Source organism: Indicator indicator, chromosome 35 (genome assembly GCF_027791375.1).
Source record: "Indicator indicator isolate 239-I01 chromosome 35, UM_Iind_1.1, whole genome shotgun sequence".
NCBI lineage: Eukaryota > Metazoa > Chordata > Aves > Piciformes > Indicatoridae > Indicator > Indicator indicator.
Genome location: NC_072044.1, coordinates 5,045,102 through 5,072,690, shown reverse-complemented (window position 1 = coordinate 5,072,690; position 27,589 = coordinate 5,045,102). Strand labels below are relative to the sequence as shown.

General features: G+C 61.2%; 1 protein-coding gene across 1 annotated transcript in view; it reads right to left on the bottom strand.

Annotated features, from left to right (window-relative positions):
• Positions 1-27,589, bottom strand: part of NAV1 (neuron navigator 1) — a 69,091-nt gene that overhangs the window by 14,929 nt on the left and 26,573 nt on the right. Inside the window, 4 exon segments of the mRNA XM_054395793.1 lie at positions 968-1,265; positions 1,470-1,608; positions 14,893-15,258; positions 19,353-19,455. Of these exon segments, the coding sequence (XP_054251768.1) occupies positions 968-1,265; positions 1,470-1,608; positions 14,893-15,258; positions 19,353-19,455 (906 nt within the window).

Below are 27,589 nucleotides of genomic sequence, written 5' to 3'. Positions count from 1 at the left end.
TGCAGGGGAGGTCTCAGCAGAGCACAGCAGGGGGGCAGAATCCCCTCCCTGCCCCTGCTGCCCACACTGCTGGGGATCAGCCCAGGCCAGGCTGGGGCTGGGGCTGGGCTGGCAGCACTCAGTGCTGGCTCCTGTCCAGCTTTGCACCCCCAGCACCCCCAAGTCCTTCTCCACAGGGCTGCTCCCCAGCCCTTCATCCCCAGCCTGGACTGATGCTGGGGGTTGACCTGACTGAGATGCAAGACCTTGCACTTGCCCTGTTGAACTTTAGACTTCAGACAGGCCCACATCCTGAGCTTGCCCAGGTCCTTTTGGATTGTTCCCATCCCTCAAAGAGTGTCACCTGCAAACTGGCAGAGGGTGCCTCAATCCCACTGTCCCTGCCACTAATGAAGACATTAAACAACACTCGTCCCAGTGTAGACCCCGGAGGGACGTCACTCATCACTGATCTCCATCTGGATATTGAGCTGTTGATTGCTACCGTCCAGATGCAGCCATCCAACTAATTCCTCATCCACCAAACAGCCCACCCATTAAACTGGAGAGATACTGATTTGGAGAGAAGGGTGTTGGGGGGGAACCATGTCAAAGGCCTTACAGAATTCCAGACAGACATCTATAGCTCTTCCCTTGTCCATGCAGAGATGTGATGGAGAAAAAAGGGACACAACATCATCCCAGGAGTCAGGCCAGGGCCACAGCCAGGACCCTGGTGCACCCAATTAGCCTCCAGCTCAGCTCATGTCCATGAGGCCATGGGGCTGGCACAGTCCTAGGCAAGCAGGACTTAGTGTGAGTCCAGACTCACCACACACCTACAAGGACCTGCCACCCCCTCCAGTCACCAGGTCCAAGCACAGCCACAGGGCATCTTGTGGCCAGTGTGCTCAGGGAAGGCACACAGAGATGCCACCCAAACCTCTCCGTATCAGAAGAGCTGGACCCTGCCTGCATTTGGTCTCACCTGCCACTTTGAGGGTGCTCTGAGCCGTATGGGTGATGGGGGAGGTCACGGCCACTGGAGGGGTCTTGCCCTTCTTGAGGGAGCCCGGGGTGCCCAGGCTGACAGGCTTCTTCAGCTCACCACCCTTGGTACCCTCTTCACTGCCGTCTGAGGGCTCCCGCCGCCACTTGGAGGAGCTGTGCTCCATCTTGAGGCTGCTGCTGTCGTAGTCCAGCTTCTTGGGCACCTTCTCCTCACCCTCACAGTACCAGCTCAGGCCACTCTCCACCAGCGAGCGCTTCTCCGAGTCCGTGCGCAGCTGTGGGCAGAGCGGAGTCAGGGCTGCTCCTGACACCCACCCCAAACCTCACCCCAGGGAGCAGCAGGGAGAAAGAGGCACCAGGCATCCTGTGCCACGCCCCAGTTTCCCCACACCGGCATTGGCCATCCCTCCTTTCCCATAAAGTGGCAGCATCAAGCCAGGACTGGTGCCAGCTCGGGCCCGGGGGCCGCAGGCACCTACCGCTATGGCTGAGTTGCGGCGTGAGGCGGTGGGGGTGGAGGGCAGGGAGTTGAGCGAGGAGCTGGCGTTGAACTCCTCCGAGCTGAGGTTGTCAGAGGCATCACTGAGGCCACTGCTGATGGAGCTGCTCTCATCCCAGCTGCAAGGACAGGGACAGCATCACACCCCCTGCCCAGCCCAGAGACTGCCCACTGGATCCTGCCACCTGCAGGACTTCCCTGCTCTGGGGCACAAATCTCAGCTCCCAACAGTCCCTGGCAGCCCTGGCACAGGATTGGTGCCCTGCTGGAACACAAACCCCAGGAAACCTCCTTCTAGGGCCCCTGTGGGGTTTTTGGGGGGGTTGGAAGGTACCTGCACAGCACAGGGAGGGCAGCAGGCCTGGCAGTACTACCACTGGCAGCAAGTTCCCTGTGCCCTGCCCCACCAAGAGGATCAGCAGGTTTGCTGGAAAGGGGAGGGACTGGCTGGAGTAAACAAGCCATGCCCCCTGCACCCTTCCTGGGGTGGCACCCACCTACCACCTGCTCCCCATGCCACACTCTTCTCCCCCCCCATCCAGCATCCACAGCAGGCACAGGCAGCAGGTACAGGCACCGCAGCTGTGCCAGGGCAGCTGCTCCATGCCAGGGGCTCATTGGACCGTGCACAAGCCCATTTCCAGCGCCGTCACTCAGCACCACGCCAGGCCAGCAGCTGCCTGCTCACCCCGTGGGCCCAGCCGGCTCCACAGCACGGGGCTGTGCCCACGGCGATCCGGCACAGACGGGCACGGAGCATTTTCCAGCAGGATGAGCACAGCCCCATTCAGGTCAGCAGCTGAGTAGGTCAGTGAGGCCCTGCAGCCTCCAAGGGGGCTGTGAGAAGCTGCGGGTGACAAGCAGCAGCACAAGAGAAGTGAACAGAGCTGGGGTCTTCAGCCAGCCCTGGCTCCTGCCAGAGATGCCCATTCCTGACACTGGGGTCACAGAGGTGCAGGAGGAATCCAGCAAGAACCAGAGCCCTAGCAGCTGGTGAAGCCAATTAGTGTCATCCAAGTGACACTGCGACCCTGGATGGATGGAATAGTGTGGCCTGGCAGAGCAGAGGACATCTGCAGGGCATCCCTACCAGGGACAAAAGCATCAGCCACCACCATCCCATCCAGGTGCCAGGACACAAGCAATAACCACCACCATCCCCTCCAGGATGCTCATGACAGAGCAGCACAAGTAGCCCCAGCACCCTCCAGCCAGCCCCACATACTCTGCTTTTCCTAGACACCAGGACTGGCCACAGCTGGGATGGGTACAAGCCCCCTGCATCCCTACAGCAGCTTTTGGGACAGAGCCCTGTGGGCACTGCTGCCCAGGAAGAGATTTAATTCTAACTATGTGTCCAGGATGCGCTGCTGGGCTGCCCAGCTCCAAGCACCTCCCATCACCAGCCCCTGTACTGGGGATGACTTCTCACTGGGACGAAAATCCTCACCCCAGAGCTACTCTCCCAGGCTGGCATCACCTTTGCAGTGGGCAGTTGCTGGGAGCAAGGCAGGGCTTTGGCAAGCCTGTGGGCAGAGCTTTGGTCCTGTGGGCATACGGCTTGGGACCAAATGTGGTGCTGGGGTCTGTTCATCCTGGCTCTCATGGTCTGTCAGGGTAAACCCCCAATACTCTGCCAGTCTCCTGTGGGAAGCCTCTCCCGATGCCCTGGAAAGCCCTGGTGAAATGGACATAGGGACAGGGGCTGAACTGGGGCACGTGGTGACTCATTCTCTCCTTAGCAAACCCACGACAAGTAAGGGCAATATGAGAGGTGCCAGGTGACATCCCAATGCTCAAGCCATAGGTGAGGCCTGGGAGCCACCTGCCCACTGTGGGGTTGTCTCTGACCCTCCTATGAGGCACACAGCTGGCTAAGGGGTGCCCAAAGCTGGCATGTATGTAGCACAGCAAGGAAAGCCTCAACCCGGGCTACACCACAGCACCAACGCCCCCTTGGCAGTTACAAACTCTCAGAGCCTAGCTCAACTCTGGCACCCTGGTCCCTGCCAGCCAAGGCCATCCAGGTACCCCCACAGATCCCAGCTCGGGGCAGCCACACCACAGTGCCACGCTGGGGGCAAAACTCAGCCCTCTGCTTTGTGCTCCAAACTCTCCATCTTACCCCGAGCAGCTCCCCACCTCCCTCCAGCCGGCACCAAGCCCACCCTGCCGGCAGCGCTGCGCCGGGATCCCCGCAAGCCCCATACGCCTCAGCTCGCAGGGCAGGGGACGCTCAAGGACAGCGGTGACAGCGCGGCAGGGGCTGCGGCACAGAACCATCCTGCCGCGCCCCCCGGCACCGGCCGGGATGTGAGAGCCCGGCACCAGCCATAAAGCTTCCGACACGGCCCCGGTGATGCACAGCCCGATCCCGACTGAGGAGGAGGCTGCACCCCGGGGAGATTGGGGATGGCCCACGGCCGCGGTGCGGGGGATGCTCGGCTCCGCTCACGGCCCGGACGCACCCGGAGCCCCCCGCCCGGGCACGCAGCCCTGCAGCCCTGCATCCCGCCCCGGCGGGGTCAGTACCGCCGGCCGGGGGTTGCGGAGCGCCGGTAGCGGGGGCCCGGCCGCGCTGCAGGTGCGAGGCGGGGGCCGGGGCGGGGGGGCTGTAGCCGCCCCAATGCCGCGGGGCCGGGCGGTGCCGTGCTGCCCGGGTCCCCCCGTCCCTTCCTTTCCCCTTCCTTTCCCCTTCCCCCCGCAGCGCGGCCGAGACAAAGCAGCGCCCGTGAGGCGGCCCCCGGGGCGCAGGGCTTTGTCTGCGGGGCCGGGCTCCGGCCGCCCGCCCGCAGCGCGCCCGCCCCGCCCGGTGCCGGTACCGGTGTCACAACGGTGCCACGGCCGTGCCCGTCCCCGCCCGGTACCTGCTGGCCAGGCGCGGGGCGCGGCGCGGCCTCCCCGCCCGCAGCATGGTGCTGGCCGTGGCCCCACCGGGCCGGGCGGGAGGGGCGGCGGCGGGACCGCCCCGCGCTGCCCACGCCTTAAAGCGGCAGCGGCCCCGGCACGGCGCGCCTTCGACTTCTGTCTGGATGCGAACGGGGTCCGGAGTCCCCGGTCCCGGCCCTCGCCCACTACCGCGTTAGCCCCGTGGCCATGTCCCCATATCCAGGTCCAGTGTCCCCCGCCCATAACCCCGCACTCCCGGCCCCGGTGCCGCCCAGCCTCAACCCAACCTCCCTCCTGGCCCAACCCAGAGCCATCCAGAGCCCACAAGCCCTCACTCACGTCGCCACAGGCAGCACCAGTGCTCCCGGGCCATCCCTCGGCCAGACCCCAGCATCCCCCAAACCTCCCCAAGGCCTCCTCTCCGACGGCAGCACCTCTCACTGCGGGTCCCACGAGGAGCTCGGTTCCTGCCCAGACCCCAGGTCTCACAGCCCTGGCACCTCTCTCTGCTTCAGCCACCAAACAGCCTTGCTCGTCCTTGTTTCTCCCCTTCTCGCTCCGGAGCCGGAGCTGCCCCCCAGGCAGGCTCTTCGCCGGGGTGGTGGCGCTGGGGACACTTTGGGCAGCCCGGCAGCGGTGGGCAGAGGGAGTTAACTGCAGCCTTGGCAGCGCAGAGCCGGTCCCTGCGGGCTGGGAAATCGCTAATTCCTTCCTCACGCCGTCCTCGGCAACGCCTCTTGGCTGCCTCCATCGCCCGGCTGCACGGTGCTGGCCCAGCCAGGCGAGCTGCGGTGGCACGGAGCGCCAGGCACGCACGACGCCGGTGCCCAATCATCCCCATACCGACCAATCACACCCTGCCCGCACCCACCGTGCCCTCGGCGGCTCTAGGCCCTTGGCACTGTGCAGTACCCCCAGCAGCAGCCAGCCCTGCCACGGCACATGCCCACATTGGCGTGTGCCAACGGGTGCAGCAGCACAGCCCATCCAGCATCACATCCCCACAGCCCCTCCGGCCTGGCACAGCACGGGACACCATCCCTGGACACCATCCCCTCCCTCCCCTTCTCCTGGCCAGCTGCCTTGGCCCCTCTATGGCCACTGGGGCACTGCTCACAGGAGCAGCTCTGGCTTTTGCTGGGCCCAAATGTGAACTCAGGGTACCCACGGTGACAGGAGGAGCCAGCCTGGCACAGCTTGGCATGGCAGCCACCAGAAAAGGCAGCTACAACCATGCCAAGACTCTGGTGCAGTCAAGGTAGAGAATTGTCACTGGCCACAGCAGCCCCACCAGCAGCTGCACTGGCACCAGCACTGGCACAGATCCCCTTGCAGAGAAGCCCCCCAGCCCCTTTCTCAGCAGCACTTTCTGGTGGAGCCAGAGGGTTCAAAGTCTTCCTGCTTCACCTATCTCACACTGGCACTGACACCCACTCATGCTCCAGGCAGACCCACCAGCACCAGGCAGGGCTCCCAGCAATGAGAGTCCTTGCCAGGCTGGTGTTGCCAAATCCCCAATGCCTGCCTGAAGCCCACCCTAGACTGAAGCAAGCCCCTCGTGATCTGTCCTTGCCCTTTCCTCCTGCTCTGTTGTGGTCAGTGCAGGATATGGGGCTTGCACCAGGGTCCTGGTCACCCCACATCTGTGGGTCACTGGCACCAAGGAAGCTCTGTGAATGTGCCACTGGCATCCCCCATCACAGCTGCAGAACCAGTGAGGAAAGGATGGGCACAGCCAGGGCCTTTCCCTCTTCCCTCCCTCCCCTCTTTCTCCAGTTAATGGGGCAGAAAAATCAATTAGCTTCATAAATCATGACTGGAGGTGCTGGAGAATCCCTGTGGGTGTGGGCAGGAGTGGCTCTGCTTCCCCCTCACATCCACCTCAGGAACTGCCTCAGGACATTACAACATCCAGAACCCAGCCCAGACTGTCTTAGGGCCCCCACTGCCCCCTGCACACCCCCTGCTCCTTTAACAGACCCAAGCAGTACTCCTTCAGAACCCCACAGACTTGCTCAGAACCCTATCAATTCCTGTAAGTTCTCCCTAGGTCCCCCCTAAACCTCTGTGTGCCCTCCAAGATCCTCCCAACCCCCCAGACAGTGCCAGTCCCTGCCACAGGTCAGGTGCTTCCTGCTCAGAATTCAGGTCCCAGATCTGGTACCCTCACCAAAGCTGCACTTAGAGGAACAAGGGCAGCAGAGACCTTGCAGATGGGGAATCTGAGGCAGGGACGGGGGGTCTGACTTGCTCAAGCTCACCCGGAAGAGGATCAGCATCACATCCCAGCAGCTGGTCTAGTCCCCCAGCCTCCACGCAGCACAGCCTCTGGTTCCTGGCCCCAGGTCCCCCAAGGTGTGAGGAGCACCCCTCACAGGCACGCAGGGCATGCGTGGCCCCTGCATGGGCAGAGCTGTGGCCAGGCTGTGCCTCTGCTCCAGCTCTGTGCAGTAAGAGCCAGGCCTGATCTCCCCGAGGCAGAGAGGCCGAGGCTGTGGGGGTTATCAGCCAGCACCCACCCACCCCCACCCCCAGCAATGAGAGCAGCCACGAAGCCTAACCACAGGCCCGACGGCCATTGCCAGTAGGGCTGTGAGCTCAGCCAGCTTCACTGAGGGGGGTCAGTGTGGGGCCACCCCTCCTCTGACCCTCCCCCAGAGCAGTGGAAACCCCAGAGGAAGCTGTCCCCATGCGGGCATCCCCGGCTGCTCTGGAAGGTGACACACGAAGCCTCGTTCAGGGCCACCATGCCAGCTGCACTGTGCCAGCTGCTCTGTGCCAGCTCCGTAGGCTGCAGCAGCTGCATGCAGCGGCCGGACAGTCCCAGGGCAGCGCTGGGGTGGGGGCTGCTGTGACTCAGCCCTGCTTGCGAAACTCCTCTCTCCTCATGTCTGGACAAGCTAGTAGCCTCGGACACCTCTGCCAGCAGCAGCCAAGGCCCTTCACAGGTGGCAGGGTGGCACGTGGCAAGCAGCAAAGCCAGGGTTTGAGCTCCCTGGATAGCAAACAGGTGGGCAGACAGGTTTGGGGGGGCAGATCCCCCCCGAAGCAGCTCTTCCCAGGGCATGGGGGCATGTGAGGTCCAGTTCTGGGCTCGGCTCTGCTCCATGTCCACACCCAGCCTCATCCAGGAGCTTCCCAAGCCATGGGCGTGCACTGACCCCCGGGTGCCCTGCACCCCCTGAGCCCTGGAACCCCTCCCCACAACCCCCTCTGTGTGCCTGCTCCAGGGCTTCGGGGTCTGCATTGGGCACTTTAAGTCAGATCCCAAAACCAGGAGCCCGCTGCAACAGGCAGCTGGATGGAAGGGTGCAATGGTAGTGGTGACCAGGGGGGTTTTGGGGCCCTTTCCCGGTCCTGTTCCCAATTCCCAGCTGGAGGGAGGGACCCCACCGAGCCCCGGCACGTGGCGCAGCAAATATTTATCCATCGCCACTGCCCCAGCTGCTTCCCAGCATCCCCGGCCAGCCAGGCTGGGGCCTAGCACACACGCTGGGCCACGTGCAGGGCCATGGCCGTGCCCCACGGGACGTCCCCAGTGAGAAATGACTTCATGTACTCGCTGGGATGGTGCTGAGGGGTCAGGCTGGACCAGCCAAAGCCAAGCAAAGGGCGTTCGAGGGAAGGGAGCTGAGCGCCAGAGCCAATCCTGCTCGGAGCAGGAGAGGAGGGCGGCTGCTTCCCTGCTGCTCTTGGGGAGCTGAGCCAAACATCTGCTCCAGCCTGCCCCAGCTCAATTTGCTGAGAGGAAGCCAGAGCCAGGCCAGCTGAAGCATGGTGGGTGCCAGCTCCAGGGCAGCCCTCCCAGGGGGTGCTGCCAGCAGCCACAGCCCCTCCATGGATGACCACAGGCTTTGCAGCACCCAGCTGCCAGCGGCACCATCGTGGTGGCATGGGATGTGTGCCCAGGGTGTGTGAGCTGGACACATGTGCCAATCCCTGTGCCATGCCACAACCCACAGCCCTGATGCCAAAGGCTACTGCCACAGCTCCATTTCATGCCCAGCAACACAGTCAGGACAGTACCCAGCCCACAGGGGTTCTGCACTGGGATGCAATGCAACCTCCAAAAACCAAGACCCAAAAGGACACCTCCAAATCACAGCAGCAGCCCCAGGGGTGCACGAGGACTTCCCCAGAGCACTGAAAGCCCCAGGAGACATGCACAGCCCTGGGAGGCTCAGGGCATTACCTGCATGCCCAAGGCCTTGCAGCACACATGGATCAACAAGGATCAGCAGCAGCACTCCCACAGCCACTGCAGTGAGAAGGTGCTGAATCAGCAGTCAGCCCCCCTCACTGCTTCCCTGCTCACCCAGCTCTGTGTTGAGGATGGCAGGATTAGGCCCTGCAGCACCCATGCTCTGCCAGAGGGGCAGAATGAGTCCAGCCTGGGCATCCCCATGGAATTCTGCCCCTGTGGGGTATTTGAGAAGCTCCAAGGATGAAGCCAGCTTAGCCCAGTTTGTCCCTGGGGACCTCACTTGCTGAGCTGCTCATCCCACAAACACCATCTGAAGGTGCTTGGCTGAGCTGAGATTTTGTGTCCTCACAGGTCACCTTGTGCACCAGAGCCCTGGAGAGGTGCTCCTCCTACTCCTCCTCTGTACCCCACAAAGAGCAGCTCTGCCCTGCCCTGACCCAGAGACACTCTGCCCCAACCCACTCACAGCTGGCTGGGTGGACCAAGGGAAACTAAGACATGGAAAAGGCCACAGAGCAGGTCCCTCCAACCACCACCCAGTGTCCTGCCCCACAGCATGAGATACACCACGAGGAGGTGCTTGGACCCTGCTGAGCCTTTGCACTGGGTGCTGGCTCCCTCCGGGGACATTCAGAGAACCCCAGCACCCTACCAGCAGCACCACCAGCTGTGAGGAAGCAGCTGGGGAACAGGGCAGCTGGTGAGGGGTCTGGCAAAAGCAGGACACCAAGCAGGGTGTGTGGCAAGCCCAGGGGACGTGGCAGGGCAGGGCAAAGCAGGGACCAGATGCCACCTGTCACACCTTCAGCCCAGGATCCTGTCCTGTGTGGGAGGGCAGAAGCCCCATGGCCCCAGCACCCCATGAGCTCCCAAACACAGCACCCAGCTGGCTCCTCAGCACCTCCCAGGTGACCCCAGGGTGCACCCAGGGGTGCCACACCCTCACCGCTCCTGGGTCAGCACCCAGGACCCACCAGAGCTGCTCACATCAGGTCCCTGAGCACAGGGGGCACCGGGGGCACACATCAGACTGCAGCTGCACTGCAGGCACAGCAGCGGGGGAGGTGGCACTGTTCAGACACGCAGGATGTGGCCCAGACAAAAACAGGCAAAGCCCAGCTGGAACATTCCTGCTCAGCTGCTTCCCACCTGCCCTGCACTGCCTGAGTTAGGCACAGGTTTGCACACGAAGCACTCACACTGCAGCACCACAGCCCCAGCACCACAGCCCCAGCACCATGACCCCAGCACCACAACCCCAGCACCACAGCCTCAGCACCACAGCCTCAGCACCACAGCCCCAGCACCACAACCTCAGCACCACGACCCCAGCACCACGACCCCAGCACCACGACCCCAGCACCACAGCCCCAGCACCACGGCCCCAGCACCACGGCCTCAGCACCACAACCTCAGCACCACAGCCCCAGCACCACGACCCCAGCACCACGACCCCAGCACCACGGCCCCAGCACCACGGCCTCAGCACCACGGCCTCAGCACCACAGCCTCAGCACCACAGCCCCAGCACCACAACCTCAGCACCACAACCCCAGCACCACAACCTCAGCACCACAGCCCCAGCATCACAACCTCAGCACCACGACCCCAGCACCATGACCCCAGCACCACGACCCCAGCACCACGGCCCCAGCACCACGGCCTCAGCACCACGGCCTCAGCACCATGACCCCAGCACCACAGCCTCAGCACCACGACCCCAGCACCACAGCCCCAGCATCACAACCTCAGCACCACAACCCCAGCACCATGGCCTCAGCACCATGACCCCAGCACCATGGCACCAGCACCGTGGCTCCAGCACCACAACCCCAGCACCACAGCTCCAGAACCACAGCCCCAGCACCACATCTCCAGCACCATGGCCCCAGCACCACAACCCCAGCACCACACCATGGCCATACAGCCACAGAGGTCCCCTGGCAGTGGGTGGACACAAGTTGAGTGCAGCCCCAGTGGGGTGACCTTGGTGGGTGACCTCCAGTGTCCAGGAAACATCCCCAGCCAGGCCAGGGGGTGGGAAAGCATCACTGGCAGCACTGTAGCCTTCCAGGGACTGGCATCGGGGCAGGGTACAGTGGGCAGCATGCTGAGCGGCAGCAGGTTGGAAACTGAGTCTACAGCTGCCAAGGAAGTGAGCAAAGCATTTTCAGTGCCAAGAAAACCCAGGGGTTGGTGCTGTCCCTGCCTGTGCCCTGCCCAGTCCCTAGTGATAGGCAGGGCAGGGGAGCAGCAGAGCAGCACCATCCTAGTGAATGCTGCCATGGTAAGCAGAGCTCACTCCCCATGCCAGGCCCTTCACACACCATGGTACCAGCAGTGGCATGGGCTCGTTCAGTGAAGCTGGTTCCAGATGAGGGCTACCCTCCTGCAGAGCACAAGGAGGGTACAGTGACAAGGGGAACAAAAGAAGGGTCTTGCTGCCAAACAAGGAGGGCAAATCCAGAGCCCTTCACACCCCAAAACCAGCAGCAGGTTGCTGATGGAGGGGACCTGCAAGTGCCAGCCCTACAGCCACAGGCAAGCAGGCACAGGTGGGCAAAGAGCCAGGATGCCAACACATTCAACTGATACAGAAACACTGCAGGCAGCTGGGCTGTCCCCAGCCAGTCCCCACTCTCACCACCAGACCTAATCACCTTCTCTCTGAGCTGCACCCCAGGACCCCACTGATTGCTCGTCTGGGCTCACCTCAAACATCACCCTGCCAAATTCACCCCAACTCCCCCCACAGACAGGGCCCACACCCCAGCCAGGCCTCACCCACCTTGGCCCTCTCTCCTTCCAGGCTGCCTCCCCAGCGAGCCATAGGGACACCAGGTCCCATCCTGTGGTGCTGCGAGGGGGCTGTGGCACCACCTCTGCCAGGGGGACGTGGCACCGCGTCCTGGGCACCACCTCTGCGAGGGGGCTGTGCCACTGCGTCCTGCGAGCTGCCTCTGACCTACTGCCCTGGCAGGCTGTGCGCCGGCGCGGGCAGCGAGGTGGTGCCCCGGGGCCGGGCTGGGGCCGATGGTCCCAGCTGCAGCACATCCTCCTGCCCGGTGCATTAGCGGCACGGGGAGACAGCCTGCGGCGCTGCTGCCTTTCTAGGTCAGAGCCAGAGAGGAGGATGGGTGAGGGGATGTGAGGGGTGAGAGGATGTGAGGGGATGTGATGGATCCTTAAGGAGCTGTGCTGGGAGAGGGGCTGTGTTGAATGAGGGGATGTGATGGGAGAGAGGCTGTGCTGGATAAGGAGCTGTGCCAGGTGAGGGGATGTGCTGGATGAGGGGATGTGATGGATCCTTAAGGAGCTGTGCTGGGAGAAGGGCTGTGCTGGATAAGGAGCTGTGTTGGGAGAGGGGCTGTGTTGGATAAGGAGCTGTGCTGGGTGAGGGGACGTGCTGCATGAGGGGATATGATGGATCCTTAAAGAGCTGTGCTGGATAAGGGGATGTGATGGATGCCTAAGGAGCTGTGCTGGGTGAGGGGCTATGCTGGGTGAGAGGATGTGATGGATCCCTAAGGAGCTGTGCTGGGTGAGGGGCTCAGCTGGATAAAGAGCTTTGCTGGGTGAGGGGCTGTGTTGGATGCATGTTCCTGGCTGGCAGGGCAGCTCCTCACCCTGGCCAGCTCTGGGGAGGAGGGGAGGCCTCTGCTCCCCTACCCTGGCTCTGAACCCAGTGCCCAGACCCCTGGATAGGGTGTCCTGGGGTCTACCAGCACCCAGACAGGGACTAAGTTACTGCATGGTCTCATAAGCCAGCAGCATTCTAGAGACATGCCCCTGCTGAGAAAAGGCTCCTGTGCTGCCCCAGCTGCCCTCCTGCACCCATCTCTGGGGAGCAATACCCAGCAGAGAGCACTCAGCATGTCTCTGGCAGAACACTGGGGATTTCCACCAGGTCACATCCAGGGCATCATGCTGGGGACTAAGCACAGGAGCAAGGTGTGGGGCATCCAGCCCTGGCACTGCTGGCAGAGCTCACTGTGCCAGGGTGAAAGCCTCATCCACACTGGGGACCTGTGGTGCTGCCATGGCCTCATGCAGGGCTCCATTCCCAAAGCCTGGCCCTTCCCCAGAGAAGTGAGCCCTGTGTGGGGCACAGACAGGGCGAGCCCAGATGGTCCCACCAGGACTGACCCTGCTCCACTCTGCCTGTTCTGGCTGATAGAGAGGAGGTGCTGCTCTGGTTCACCCCTTCCAGCACCGCCTCCACAGCCAAGGACACCCCAAGGTTATCCTCCTACAGCAGCAGCTGCAAGATGAGGCCAGGAGTGAGACTGGGAGCAGCGCAGCCTTCACACCCACAGCCAGACCCCCACTGCTGTCCCAGCCTTCCAGGACAGCCCTTAGCCACCCCACTGCCCACCACACCCTGTGGTCCAGTAGCCAGTAGCAGGTGGTGCCGTGCCATGCCATGCCATGCTACCTTTGGCAGCCAAGCCATGGGTTGTGGTCCCCAAGGGGCATCCATGCTGAGCCAGCACAAGGCACCCCTGTGCACAAGCACAGGGCAGCCCCCTGTGGTCACCCAATGTGCCCATGGGGAGGCCAAGTCTGAGGCCCCAAGTGCCATGGGCACTCTCGCCCCCACACTGGAGCACTGCAGGGGCAGAGGCCAGCACAGGCACCCCTCAGTGTGCCCCCTCCAGCTGTGACCTGCTTCCAGGCCATGTCTGGGTAGCGCTGGCCCCCGGTTGGGTGTGAAGCCATGAGCTGTGCTGTGTCCTGCAACCAGCTGACGTGACTGTGGCCACCCCAGGAGAGCCAGAGCAGCACTGTCAGGAGGCCAAATTCCTCCCCCTGCTCTGGGACAACTCAAATGCTGCAGTTATTTATTTTCTCCTGTGCTGAAACAGGAAACCTCCAACATGCTGAAAGCCTGGACCCCCGCCAGGGCCAGGGGCACCTCCACAGCTCAGCGGGAGCCAGATGTGTCTGGAAACAGAATGCAAGCCCTGAGCCTGCTGAGCTGTGCCCACCTGGCAGGAGGTAGCCCTGGCCCTGTGGGTGGAGGGACAGAGAAAAATGGAGGTCCCAGAAGGAGGGGACCCCACTCAGCAGCGCACCCTGCTCCACCACAGTCATACCCACAGCCAGTGACATCTCGGTCCCTGGTCCTAGCTGGGCTGCTGAGACCTGACCCAGTCTGTCCCCCCACAGGCCACCAGCACTCCTGGCTGGGCACAGGACATCCCTTCAGTTCCAGGGTCAAAGGCAGCAGCCCACACCCACTAGTGTCAACTGGAAGAGCACTTCTGAAAGCAGCAGTGCTTACCCCAGCAGGACTCTAGCTGGGGGCTCCTGCAGCCACACACCACTCACTGTCCCCAGCCCCCTGTTCTGGGGACACTCAGATCAAGCTGAACGCTTCCTGCACCATGACAGCAGCATGCCCCACTTCAGGGGGTCACCAGCCCTGAGCAGCCCCAGCTGGCCTAGCAGCACCAGCACTGACAGGGCCACACTGCCTTGCTGGTGGGAAAGCATCTCTTGGGATACAAGGACACAATCCACTCCCCCAGCCAGCCTGGCTTGTGATCTCTGTGCTCCCCCATCCACTCATCCCTGCTGTGCCTGATACCCCTCAACCAACAGCCCAGACAGGAGCTGGTGATACCTCCAGGAGAGCCCCAGCCTGTTGCAGCCACTGTTCAGAGGGCAGCTGCTGGACGTGTGCGGAGTGCAGGATTCCTTAGCTGACCAACTGCACACCCAAAAAGCAAACCAATCACATTCCAAGTGTGCCAAGAACAACATCCTGACCTTGCCACCCTTGGACTGGAACATGCTGCAGAAGCCACCTCAACATTGGGAAAAGATTTTAGCTTGTATCTGTGGTTGGATTTTACTGGTCGAGGGATTGATAACAGAGAGTATAAAAGAGCCGCTCTGAGCAAGAGTTACTCTCTCTCACTCTTGGGTTAGGGACTTAGGTAGGAATGGCTTCAGTTAGGGCTGCTAGGGACTTCTGCTTCTGTTAGTTAGCTACTTGTGGTGAGGGCTTTGGTGTAGGGATGCTGTAAGGGACATGCTTGGGACTTCTGTTAGCTGCTTCCTCTGTTAAGGGTTTCTGAGACTCCTGCTGTAAGTGGCACTCGGAGTCTGTAGTGCTGGGGATGCTACAACGCAGCAGTAAAGGACTCTGGGATGATTTCTGAGATTCTCTGCTCTCTGCATTTCTGGAATCTCATTGCTACATGGCAATGGGGTTCCTGCCTTCATTCGTCACCCAATGTCAGCCCAGATCAGGGGGAAGAAAAACAACGGCAGCGCAGGCAGGAGCCCTGGCACAGGCACTCACCCCGTGGTGATATCCTCGTCCTCAGTCAGGGTCTTGCCCATCAGGTCGCTGTCGCTCATGTACCCTGACTTCAGCTCCACGTCGTCCGAGTCCAGCGCCTCGACCAGCTCCAGGCGGGAGATGTGGCTCAGCTTGCTGGGGCTGCGCATGGGCATGGTGTGTGAGTAGTGTGCCCGCTCACCGTGTACATACCAGCCGGGGGTGCCCTCGGGGCGGCAGGTGCCCCCCAGCGAGGGCGCATCGCCCGCCTGCAGGCGGGGGCTGGCCTGGCCGTAGCGCCAGGACAGCGGCGAGGAGCGGTTGGACAGGCTGGAGACGCTGCGGGCGTTGGCCTCGTCGCTGTCGTAGCAGGGCATCTCCAGGGAGCTGTGGGCACAGTGGGCACAGGGCGTTAGGGCAGCGCACTGTGGGCAACAGAAGTCTGTGCCCTGCTTTGCCTCCCCCCAGAACTGGGACTGCAAATGCTCAGGAAACGAAACTGCTCGTTCTGAGGCAAGGCCAGAGGCTCCCAGAGTCTGGGTGCAGGGACACTCTCTGTCCTGGATGCCCTCCCTCTCAGCTGGCATGGGATGGTGCCCCCTGTCAGGTACTGGCACAGCATCCCCTGCCCCAGGACCATTGGGACATCCCCACTGGTGTCTGGCAGTGCCAGCTGTCCCCAGGGACTGTGGAGTAGGACGTGGGGTGCAATCAGGAGGTCTGTGCCTCCCTATGGCCCCACCACCCCACAGAGGCTATGCTCCCCACAGGGCCCCATCCACCCACCTCAGGGCAGGGGCTGGGGTGCCACCAGGGCTAGTGGCAAACATGCTGTGGGAGAGGGGTCAACACCTCTCTGGAGACCAGCCCTATCCCAACCTGAGTTGTCCTGAACCCTACTAACAGGCAGCCTTTACTGGAAAGCCCAAAAGTGCTCCCCCATGGCCCAGCTGCTCCCCCTCAGCCATTTCACCTCCATCATTTCAAGACTGCACCCCAGTATCACTCTAGGCCCAAGACAGGACCAACTGGGGTGGTGACAGGGGGACAGGCTGGGGAGCTGAGGCTATGAGAGAAAGGATGCTGAGGGGTTAACCAGGTACCAGGTCCCTGCATCAGCATCCCACACCAAACCCCTGCAGAGTGAACCTCCGCATCTGGGCAGGAGGGCACACCCCCAGATACGGCTGCCCAGCCACATGGAGCTGCCTCCAGTTCTGGAGCAGGAAGGATCTGAAGGTGCTGGAAGGTGTCCAGAGAAGGGCCACAAGGATGAGCAGAGGGCTGGAGCTGCTGTGCTCTGGAGACAGACTGAGCTAGTTGGGGCTGTTCAGTCTGGAGAGGAGAAGACTCCAAAGAGACCTTCTTGTGGCCTTCCAGGATCTGAAGGGGGCTACAAGAAAGCTGGAGAGGGACTTTTTAGGATCTCAGGTAGTGATAGGATGGGGGGGAATAGAGCAAAACTAGAAATGGGGAGATTCAGATTGGATATTAGGAAGAAATTCTTCCCCACGAGGGTGGTGAGAGACTGGCACGGGTTGCCCAGGGAGGTGGTGGAAGCCTCATCCCTGGATGTTTTTAAGGTCAGGCTGGATGTGGCTGTGAGCAACCTGATGTAATGTGAGGTGTCCCTGCCCATGGCAGGGGGGTTGGAACTGGATGAGCCTTGAGGTCCCTTCCAACTATGACAATTCTGATTCTGAGCTGCCCACAAGTGTGCAGCTCTCCAGTCAGCCCAGAGCCCATGGACATGTCTCCAGCGGGAAGGGAAGCCCAGTTCCTCCCCACACCTCTTGGGATGTATTCTGGGCAAATGGCATGCTGGGGAGTGATGCTGAGACTAAATTTAGACACCAAAAATGATTATTTCTTGGAGCAGCTACTTGGTAACCCACAGCCCTCGATTTGGCTCCAAACGTTCACTCCCCAGCCTGGAATAAGTAGAGCAGCAAAAGCCAACCCCCAGCTGCAGTGCTGCATTTAAAACAGGGAACAATATAAAAAAACTGAGGAAGTTTGGTAAAGCAGAACTCAAAGGGGCAGCTCAAAGGGTTCAGTTTCAGTCAGCAGCACAAAGGCTGCTTGAGGATGTTCTGCCGGCAGCTCAGAGCAGATGCAGACCACGTTCCCAAAAGCAAAGCACCAAGGAAGCACAGGGACAAAGCTGTGTCCTAGAGAGGAAATGGCAAAGGTTGAGCCCCAAGCTGCTGGATGTGAAGAATGCAGCATGGGGAGCAAGAGAAACCTGAGGAGGGAATAAAGAGAGAGCCCTAAGCGGCTGCAAGGACAGCGGCGATGCGCAGAGGACCGCAGATGACATCCGCGACAGACACTGGTAGGAAACCTTCCCCAGAGCAGCACTTGCGGCTCCCTGAGCAATTACAGCACCGCAGGGAAGGGCTGACACAGCTCTGGGAAAGGAAAATCCAGCTCACAGCTGCTGAGGAGCTCACAGGGGATGCAGGGAGCTGCCCAGGCTGCCAGAAGGTGGTGGACGAGAGCCCTCACCACAGGCGGAGGAAGGTACCAAACAAACTCAGCTGCCATGGGCTAGGAGGGAAGTCCTCATGTGTCAAAGAGCCTCCTAAGGGACAGAACTCCACCATGCGACGTACTCATAACTCACCAAGAAAAGGAAGTGAGAGCCAAGAGTCAAACTCCAGCAGCAACACTAATTTAATCAGCCTTAATATCCCTGCCCTACTTCCCTGAGAGCAGGGCTGGCAGAGGATCTGCCAAGGAGCTGAGCTCTGGGGCGAGAAGGCAGGGGGGGAAGTGTGACACAGATGAATGCAGAGTCAGGAGAACACAAAGCAGCTCTGGTGGGGCTGGGAACCAGCTCCTGTGTCCAGCCAAGGGATCAGAGCTGTTACAGCCAATTCCAGGAAACAGGCAGCTGCCACTCCCCCTGCCCCAGCACTCTGCTGCCACTCCCCTGCCCCAGGGTTCTGCTGTCACTCCTCCTTCCCCCCATTCTGCTGCCAGTCCCCCTGCCCATGTTCTACTGCCAGTCCCTCTGCCCATGTTCTACTGCCAGTCCCTCTGCCCCTGCATTCTGCTGCCAGTTCCCCTGCCCATGTTCTATTGCCAGTCCCTCTGCCCATGTTCTACTGCCAGTCCCTCTGCCCCTGCATTCTGCTGCCAGTTCCCCTGCCCATGTTCTACTGCCAGTCCCTCTGCCCATGTTCTACTGCCAGTCCCTCTGCCCCTGCATTCTGCTGCCAGTTCCCCTGCCCATGTTCTACTGCCAGTCCCTCTGCCCATGTTCTACTGCCAGTCCCTCTGCCCCTGCATTCTGCTGCCAGTCCCTCTGCCCCATCACTAGGCTGCCTCCAACCCCAAAAAGAGGCAGAAAGTGCAGCGAGGATGAGCAAGGTCTATAATAGTTTGTGGGTGAGGAAGAGCTAAATGCAGCAGGCTGCATCATCCTGTACAAAGCTGAGGGAGGGGCAACCCAGGGCAGGTCTGTGATGATGAGTGGTGAGTGAAGGGGAGGGAGGAAGCTGCTGCCTTTTGCCTATTGCAACATAAAAATGAGGATGGAGGGAACCACGAGGTGGCAACAAACACCACGAGAAGAATGTGAGCTGCACCCTGGGCTTCCCTGGATGGCTGGCACCTGGCACAGCCCCTCTGCAAAGCCCAAACCTGGCTGCACCAGAGGGGTGGGAGCTGGGAGGGTGCCCTGGGATGATGCCCCCTCCCCACCTGCAGCCCCCAGCCCACGCTGAGAGGGGCCAGGACCTTCTGCCAGGCAGGAGGCTGGAGCCTCTGGAGAGACCCCAGGCACATCAGTAATCCTGCAGTGGTCTGAAGTGGGGGACAGCGCAGGACACAGGCAGCTTCAGGAGGGCATCAGAGCTCTGAACACAGGCAGACTACTCTGGCTCACCAGACAGCAGTCACCCCAGACCCACCTGCAACCCTGGGGTGCTGCCAGCTCCACACTGGGCAGGGTACCCCACCTCTGCCTGGGGGCTGCTGGATGTTGTAGTGTGGTGGGTTGAAATTCCCCTCCCACATTAACAACGCATTTGGGCAGCTCTGTCTGAAGGTTTCTCTGTCATCAACTCTACACAGAGCAGAGAAAAGGAGTCATGAAGAGGGATGAAGCCTGTGGTCCACACCTGAGCAGGTGCAGGGGATACTTTCACCTCTAGTTGTCCACTCAGGGACACCTGAACACCAGGAACAGACCCCATCCCCTGCCTGGGGGCTGGAGGTACTGGGGCCTGGGGGCAACCAGCTCCCCTTGGTACCACCCCCACTCATCCCCACTGCTCTGCTGCAGCCCCATGCATAACACCCCAAGGACATGGGGGCACCTCTCCAAGCCCCCTTACACAGGGTCCCCAGGCCACAGGGCACAAATGGCTCCCTCCCACCTGTATGGTTTTCACTTCCCAGCCACCACAGCCTCCCTCACTGCCCCGGGAAGGACACTGGTTGTGGAGTGTAGGGGTCCAGTGCCAGGGCCTCACCTGTGAGACACCTGAGAGCCCCTCAGGCTGGACATGGTCTCCTCCAGGTTCTGCCGAAGGTCCAGCACATTCTGCACTGTCCTCTTCCTCTGGGACTCAGGGTCTGCAAAGAGACAAGGTGGTGGCTTTAAAGGGATGAATGGCTCCTGCACCCCTCTGCCCATGGCTGGGCCCCTCAGCCCCTACCCACACCCCTCTGCCCATGGCTATGTCCCCCAGCCACTATCCACACCCCTCTGCCCATGGCTGTGCCCCCTAGGCCCTACCCATACCCCTCTGTTCACAGCTGTGCTTCCCCAGCCTCTCCCTCCACCCTGTGCCCCCCAGCTCTTGCTCAGTCTGCTGGGAAGGGACAGAAGAGGGCTGGCACCAAGTTGGAGCTCCACCACCATGAAATGCCAGCCCCAAGGGTAGTGTGGCCAGGATGGGGATGTCAGCTCCAGGAGCAATGAGTTGGACAGTGGCCAGCAGGGCTGGGGGGACCACATAGGGACAAAGGACCCACACAGGTGACAGGAGACCAGCTACAGCCAGGTGAACCTGAAGTACTGTGACTCTGCTCCATGGGGCCACACAGGGCCCTGCAGAAGTGTCCCCAAACCTACCCCTGTGTCCCCCAGGCCAAAATAGTGCTGTGGTGGTGGTGCTACAGCACCCAGCACACAGCCAGCAGGAGCTGAGGAGATGTTGGGGAGCAATCTGAGCCCCACTCCTGCCTCAGGCCCAGGGCAGGGATGGCTGCTGCTGAGGAGCATCTGGTGGGACCAAGAGCCACATGGGCACAGCCTGGGGCTGGAAACCCCCCAGCTCCAGCTTCCCTGAGGCTTCAGCTGGTGTGCTGCCCATGCTATGGCTGTGCCCACCACAGCTTGCATGTGGGCACACAGGTACCTGCAGCACAGTCACTGTGCACACCCCCACACACGAGTGCACACCCCCAGAGACACCCCCACACACGAGTGCACACACACACAGAGGAGGGGGAGATCACTCCTGGCACAGCCCTGGCAGTGCTGGCAGGCTCAGGGCCGCAGCCCCAGCCCCCGTGGCCCTGTGCGACTCGCCTGGGTGGCTAACAGCCGTGCCGCCGCCGCTCTCGTTACCGGTTTCCAGCCTTTCAGCGCCGCTCGCCACTGAAGCACAGGGACAGCAGGCGCCGGTGACGCTGGACGTGGCTGGACATAAGGTGGCAACAGCGCCCCGGGGCTGGCAGCAGCACCGTGGGAGCCGCAGCGGGCATCGAGGGCACACCGCCGGCGCACGACCCGGGCAGGCTCCCCGCAACGGCACCGCCACGCGCTCAGCACCGCGACAGGGCTGGTGCCCCCTGGTGCCCATCACACAGCACCCAGCGGTGGTGCTGCTCTGCTTGACCCCAACCCGGGCGGCTGCACCTCAGACCGGCGAAGCGGCTCCGATTTCCGCATGCCCCCGGGCGGCGGTGAGGAGCGGTAAGAGCCCCGATGAGACAGGTTAAATCAAGCAGCTTAAAGCTGGTTGTAGCAGCAGGGCTGGGGAGCCCACGGGGCACCGACAGGGCTGGCACATGCGTGCCAGGATACCCAAGGCCTTCCTGTGCCCCATCACCTGGATCCCACTCCCAGAGCAAGGCTCAGGAGGAGGCAAGTCACAAACTTCTCAGTAAATCTTCGCTGTGGCCCCTGCCCGTTGGAGAAGCTGCCAAAGGCACCGAGCCTCCACGAGGGCTCCAGAGCCACAGGACAGGAACGTGCAGGTGCTGAGGGCACAGGGATGGAGCAGAGGAGGAAGCACACAGGGAGCTGGGGTGCAGAGGAGGTTCAGGGCGCTGGTGGTGCTGGAGACTGAACCCCACCCTGCTCTGCAGCTGGGGACAAGGGGACTCTGTGCCCCTCCAGTAGGGTAGGCAGAAAAGGCTATGCTGGCAGATCAGTAACACCTCCAAGCTGCCCTGTGGGTCCTGCCCTTGAGCTGCCTGGAGAGATTTTCAGGCTTGAAATGGCTGAGTGGTGAGCTGAGGCCATGCCCACTGCTGCTGTGGTCTATAGGGCAATGGAAGGTGTGGGGTGGAGGCACATCTGAACCTCAGGGAAGAGCAAGCAAACACCTACCTGTGTGCCAGGTGTGCCCATGAAGGGCACTCATCACCCTCAGCTCCTCCACCCCAGCCACATTCAGTGGGTGCTGTTCACCCTGAGCCAGCCCCTGCAGCCTGGCACACTCACCCCAGAAGTGCTATGCCTCTGTGTGCTGGGGTAGGATGGAGTAGCATGAGATGTCAGAGCCACCATTGTTCCCTGGTGTGGCCAACGGCTCCCACCCCACTGCCAGCTCAGCAGTTTGCTCCTCCTGGGCATGGCTCCCATCCAAAAACACCCTGGCTGCTCCCCCATGGCCACCCACACCCATGGGCATGGAGCCAGCGGTTAGGCCTGATGCTGCCTCCTCCCCGGTGCTGCTGCCAGCAGGGCTGCTGCAGCCACCCTCTCCCCAGGGAGCAGTGGGACCAGAGTGAGCACTCACTGTGCCCCTGTTGCCCTGGGGACACCTCCCTCTTCACCCCTGCTGCTGCTGTATCCCCAGAGCACCCAAGGTAAGAGGCACCACCCAAGGGCTTGGGTGCCCCACAGAGGGCTGGAGGGTGCCCTGGCATTTGGGGGCAATGGCACTGAGCACCATCCCCAGCTTCACCCATGGCACCACCAGCCCCCCAGGCCCGGCACAGCTTGCTTCCCTGACCCCCAGGATCAGCTGGCAGTCCAGGTCACTCCAGCTGCTGGTGACACTCCAGGAAAAGCAGCAGCTCTCACCTGGGAGAGGGCCAAACTGGGAATCGAGGAACTGCTCACCTCTGGCACAGAGCCCTCTGGCCACAGCGCTGCCAGCACCTCCTCTCCCTGCTGTGCTGAGCCAGGATGATGGCACCAGGCCCCACAGTTCCTTCTCCAGGTGCAGCGAGGGGCTGGGGGTGTCTCAGGGCTGGCTGGGCTGCAGCATGCCAGAGCCGGGCTGAAACCAGAGCCACCAGGAGAAACCGGAGTGTGGGAACGGCAGGAGCAGGCTGGATTCCTCCTCACATCGATTTAGCAAGCTTCCTGCAGCCAGATGTTTCCAGCTGCCGGAGCGGGGAGCAGCACGGACTGCTCAGCCCGTGCTGGGACAGGGTCAGTCGGACACCCTGCCTCGCCCAGGCTCCTGTCCCCAGCGCAGCGCCTGGGACATGTCCCCTGTGTTCCCTGCTCCGCCGGGCTGCAGGCTCAGCGCTGGCTGTCCCCCTGCCCCACCCGCAGCTCCCCGCTGCTCTCACAGGCTCCATCTTGTTGTTGTGGAGGGAAGTGGGGGCTGGCTTCAGCCCTGAGATGCAGTCACTGTCTTCAGGCCCTGTGCAGGGAGGCCCCCAGGCACCATGGCCCAAGTCACTCTCCCCCTGCCAGGCTGGGTCTGACCTACCCTTACCAGCTCAGGCAGCTCTCTTGGACCATCCAGCCCCCACTGCTGCTCCATCCAAAGAAGCTGCACCCCCAGCAGTGAGGGAGGGGATTCTGCCCCTCTGCTGTGCTCTGCTGAGACCTCCCCTGCAGTGCTGGGGCAGCTCTGGAGTCTTCAGCACAGCACAGACAGGGACCTGCTGGAGCAGGGCCAGAGGAGGCCACAGCAATGCTGGCAGGGCTGGAAGGGCTCTGCTGGGAGGCCAGGCTGAGAGAGTTGGGGTTGTGCAGCCTGGAGAGGAGAAGGCTCCAGGGAGACCTTCTGGTGGCCTTGCAGTGCTTCAAGGGCTGATCAGAAAGCTGGGGATGGACATTCGAGCAGGGCCTGCTGTGACAGGACAAGGGGGGATGGTTTGAACCAGAAGAGGAAGAATTGGATCAGATGGAAGGAAGACATTTTGGCACTGAGGGTACTGAGACCCTGATCCAGGTTGTCCAGAGGCACTATGGATGCCCCATCCCTAAAGACATTCCAGGCCAGGTTGCACATGGCTCTGATCAATCTGCTCTGCTGGAAGGGTCAGGGTGGGAAGAAAATGGGCAGCTTTAGGTTGTGCCCATTAGGTTGTGCCCCCTTTGCCATCACCTCCAAGTGGTGGCAGCTCCTCTGCCTGCACAATGCACACAGCCAGGCCTCTGCCGCTGAGCGCTGCCGACGTGGCCAAATACGTCAAGGAAGGAGGAAATCATCGACTCCAAATGGCTCCTGACAGCTCCTTTCAAAGGAGCATGTGGCCACCAGCCCCCACTGGGGCCAGGCAGGGCGATGGCCATGGGACACATGGGACACATGTGCCTTGGCATGGGAGCCTGTGTGCTGGTGCCTATGTGTGTGAGAGCAGCCCTGGTGCTTGTTTGCATCATTCACAGACTCATGTGGGAGCCACATGGCAGCCAAGCCCTCCCTGCCTGCAGGACGGTGCCTATGTGCATGGGCATGACCTCCCACACATGCCCACATGTACTTCTGCAGGCACAGGGTGGCAGCGCTGGCACCAGCTTGCGCGGACGCACTGTCTGTGCCTGTGCTGGCACACGCAGCACAAGCATGGCATGAGCACGGCACGAGCATGGCACGAGCACACGTGGTTGCTTGCCCCTCACAACCCAACTGCTCACACTGCAGAAGATCAGATTCTGAAAGGACTCCTGGTGACCTGCTGCAGCTTTTGAATGGCAAGCAGGAACGCAGGGCCTGGCAGTGGTTGCTTCACCCCGGTGGGCCCCTGGCATGCAGTAGCTGCCATGAATTTCCCCAGGCCGGGAAACATTTTTAACTGGTTGCTCAATTCCTTCCAGGGCACTGGAAAACTCAGCAACTCAGCAACACAAACAACCCTCCCAGGGCCATCCAAGGGACTCCTGCGGCCCAGCCGAGCTCCCCTGCCCTGCAAACCCTCACACAGATTCTCCTCCCCTCCCTCTGTGCTGCTCCCAGATGGCTTCATGAATGAACCAACCCAAGGCTCCTTTTGCTGGGGGTTTTGCAAATCCCCTACTCCAGCACTCAGAATCCACCACAGCCTGGCTGCCAGCCTGAGGGGACACCCAGGCCCCCGAGCAAACCCTGCTGAGCCCAGTGGATGCCCAGCTCACAGCCCTCAGTGTGTAGTTCAGGTACTGGTGCCCTGGCACACTGACAGCAGACTCCTTCCATGTGGAGTCCCATGGCTTTATCTTGCATTTCTCACATCTGATTTCTGATCCCAGGGGGATGGGCAGGGGGATGGCTGCAACCAGCAACCCTTCCCCCTGTGGCTTATTTTATTCTCTTCCTCCCCTAACAGCTCCCAGAGGTTAAATGAGCAGCAGTGGTGGCTAACAGGGTTCTGTGGGTGACTGCCAGGGCTGCACTGTCTGCTTCCACTATCAGCCTCATTCTCCAGCCCAGCCCCATCCCTGCATGCCCTGTGTGCTCACTCCCCCAAAGGATGTTCCAGGACCCCCCCAAACAGCCACTTTTATTCCAGGAGATGCCCCAGGACACCTCAGCCAGGCAGAGAATATCCCCTCATCCAAGGGCATCTTACCCTTTCCTCATAACCTGTTGCCTCACTTCATCAGAAGGCAGCAGATTCATTAGGACTCACCATGGATTCATTGATTTAATTGCCAGGAGCTTCTTGGTGTGAGCTGAGGGTTGGTCACTGACCCTGTGTCTCCTGCAGCAGTGTTGGGAGTGGGTCCTGCTCCCCGAGGGGTAGGGAGGGAGCTAGGAGCCCTGTGCCATCCAGCACCCCAGCAATGTGGTATCCAGGTACCTGGATGGCCAACAAGCAGCTCTGAAGCACCCTGAGCAGACCAACAGCATTCTCAGGTGAAGGCAGCAGCCTCCAGGCTGGAGGTGCTCTTCCCTGGGGATGCAGAGGCTGTGCCCTCCTGTCAGCAGGGACAGGGGACCTGCAGAGGATGCCACAGACCTGAGGATGAGTCCTCTCCCTGACTTCAGCCAGGGCAGGCTGGGTCCCTGCTTGCTGCCACCCTGCATGCAGCTCTGTGAGGAGATGCAGGCTGCAGGAGGAAACTGGGTGCAGCCCAGTGTGTTCAGCTCTCACCTTGGCAGAGGGAGCAAAGGCCAAGCAGCAAAAGGCAGGGCAGGTAATGGGGTTGCAGCAAGCAGAGCTGGTGGGCACACTGTGCCTTATGCACAGTCTGATCTCCCAGGGTGCACCACTCCTTCGAGGACACAGCGAGAGGAGAAGCAGTGGCAGGACCCTCCTTTGGAAGGGTCCTCCCACATCTCACACCCCACACCTTGCTGGACCCTCTGCAAAACAACCTGGCTCTGCAGGAGGCCCCAGAGATGACTGCAGTGGGGAAGGAACCTCCATCCCCTGCCTGCACCCACAAGCCCCAGCCCCCACCTGCACCCACCACCCCCAGCACCACAGCCAGCCCCAGCTGGAGCAGCCCCACACCTGCAGGGGCTGTCACCTCTCTCCTAGCAGGTGACACCAGGAAACAAGCAGCAGAGTGGTGACAAGCCAGGACTTCATCAGCATCAGCACTGCTGCTGCTAAGCCTCGGCAATGACTGCTCGTAAGCAGGGCAGGGCTGAGAGACCTGGAGCCTGCACCCCGGCTGGCTCCAGCCAGCCAAGCTTTTAAAAGGGATTCAGACTTTCTCAGGCTAAAGCAGTCATAAATCTACTTAATTGGGGTCTCTCCCATACACGAGTTTCCAGCTGAAGCGCCACTGGAGAGATCCAGGCCGGGCCCCCAGCCCGTCTGAGGGTTCTGCTTTCAATGGAGACAGCACTTGGCCCCGAACCACCCCACACCTGCACAGCCAGAGCACAGCTCCTCTGCTAGCAGAGTCTTCCACAACTCAGCACTGCTCAGCCTCTCTGCTCCCCATGCAGCCCCCTCCCCTCCACACTGCTCCTCACAGCCGCCCTCCACACTGCTCCTCACAGCCCCCCTCCATCCACACTGCCTTACTCCATCCACACTGCCCCACGCAACCCCCCTCCATCCACACTGCCCCTCACAGCCCCCCTCCACACTGCCTTACTCCATCCACACTGCCCCACACAACCCCCCTCCATCCACACTGCCTCCTTCCATCCACACTGCCTCCTTCCATCCACACTGCCCCATGCAGCCCCCCTCCATCCACACTGCCCCCTACTCTCCACACCAATGATCCAAGAGTGCCCAACCCTCCCCACTGTTGGGGCAGACTCTGCTCCTGTGCTCAGCACTGCACCCTGCTGCAGCACCACTGCCTCCAGTGCTGGAGAAGCTGGGAGCATCCCAAAACCCTTGCCCCCAGTGCCACATGTCTCCAAATAACCCAGAAGAAATGTTGGCACAGCTTGGGAAGCAGGGGGGGCAGGTGGATGGGATGGATCCACACACCAAGGAGTGTCCTGAGCCTCTGGAGACTGGCACACAGAATCAGACTGGTTTGGGTTGGAAGGGACCTTTCAAGCTCATCCAGTCCTGCAGTCAGCAGGGACATTCCCCAACTAGAGCAGGTTGCTCAGAGCCTCAAACCTGACCTGCAATGGTGCCATGGATGGGGCAGCTCCCACCTCTCTGGGCAACCTGAGAGAGGGTCTCACCACCCCCAGTAAAACATTTCTTCCATAGCAGCAGAAACACAGGGTGCCACTAACTCCTGCTTAACAGCTCTGTGGCCTCAGGCACACAGAGATGACATCACTGGAGGTCACCACACAGGGGTCTGTCCTAAGATGGGCCCTTGCAGAGTGGCCTTGCAACACCGTGTGCCCCAGCCCCACCCTGGGATTTGCCCCAGGGCTTAGTGCTGTTGGGCTGGGTCAACACAGTCCTGAGCAGCAACATGGCACAGCTGTGCCCAGCCTGGGCATTTCGGGCATCTGCACACAAAACAGCTTTAACGCAGCCACCAGCAGACGTTCAAGATGATGCTGCAGCTCCTGTGCAAAAAAAAAAAAAAAAAAAAAAAAAACCAGCAAAAAAACCCCACCAGAAAGGAGGAAGAAAGAAAAAAAAAAAAACCACCACAAACCCAGCCCCTGGCAAGACAGAAGGTGGAGCTGGGCCCCAGCTCAGAGGCCCCAGAGCAGCCGGCAGCAGCAGGTTCACACTCCCCACACGGCACCAGCCGCGAGTCGGACATTGTGGAAATTCAAAATTCCAGATGGCTCTTTTGGGGTGGGGGGTGCAGGGGGGGTTGTTGGGGGTTCTAATTTTTTTTTTTTTTGCCTTGCCTCATCACCAAGGCAACAAGACTCTGTCATCTGCTGGTTGCCATAGAGATTTCACCTGATTCTGCCTCAGC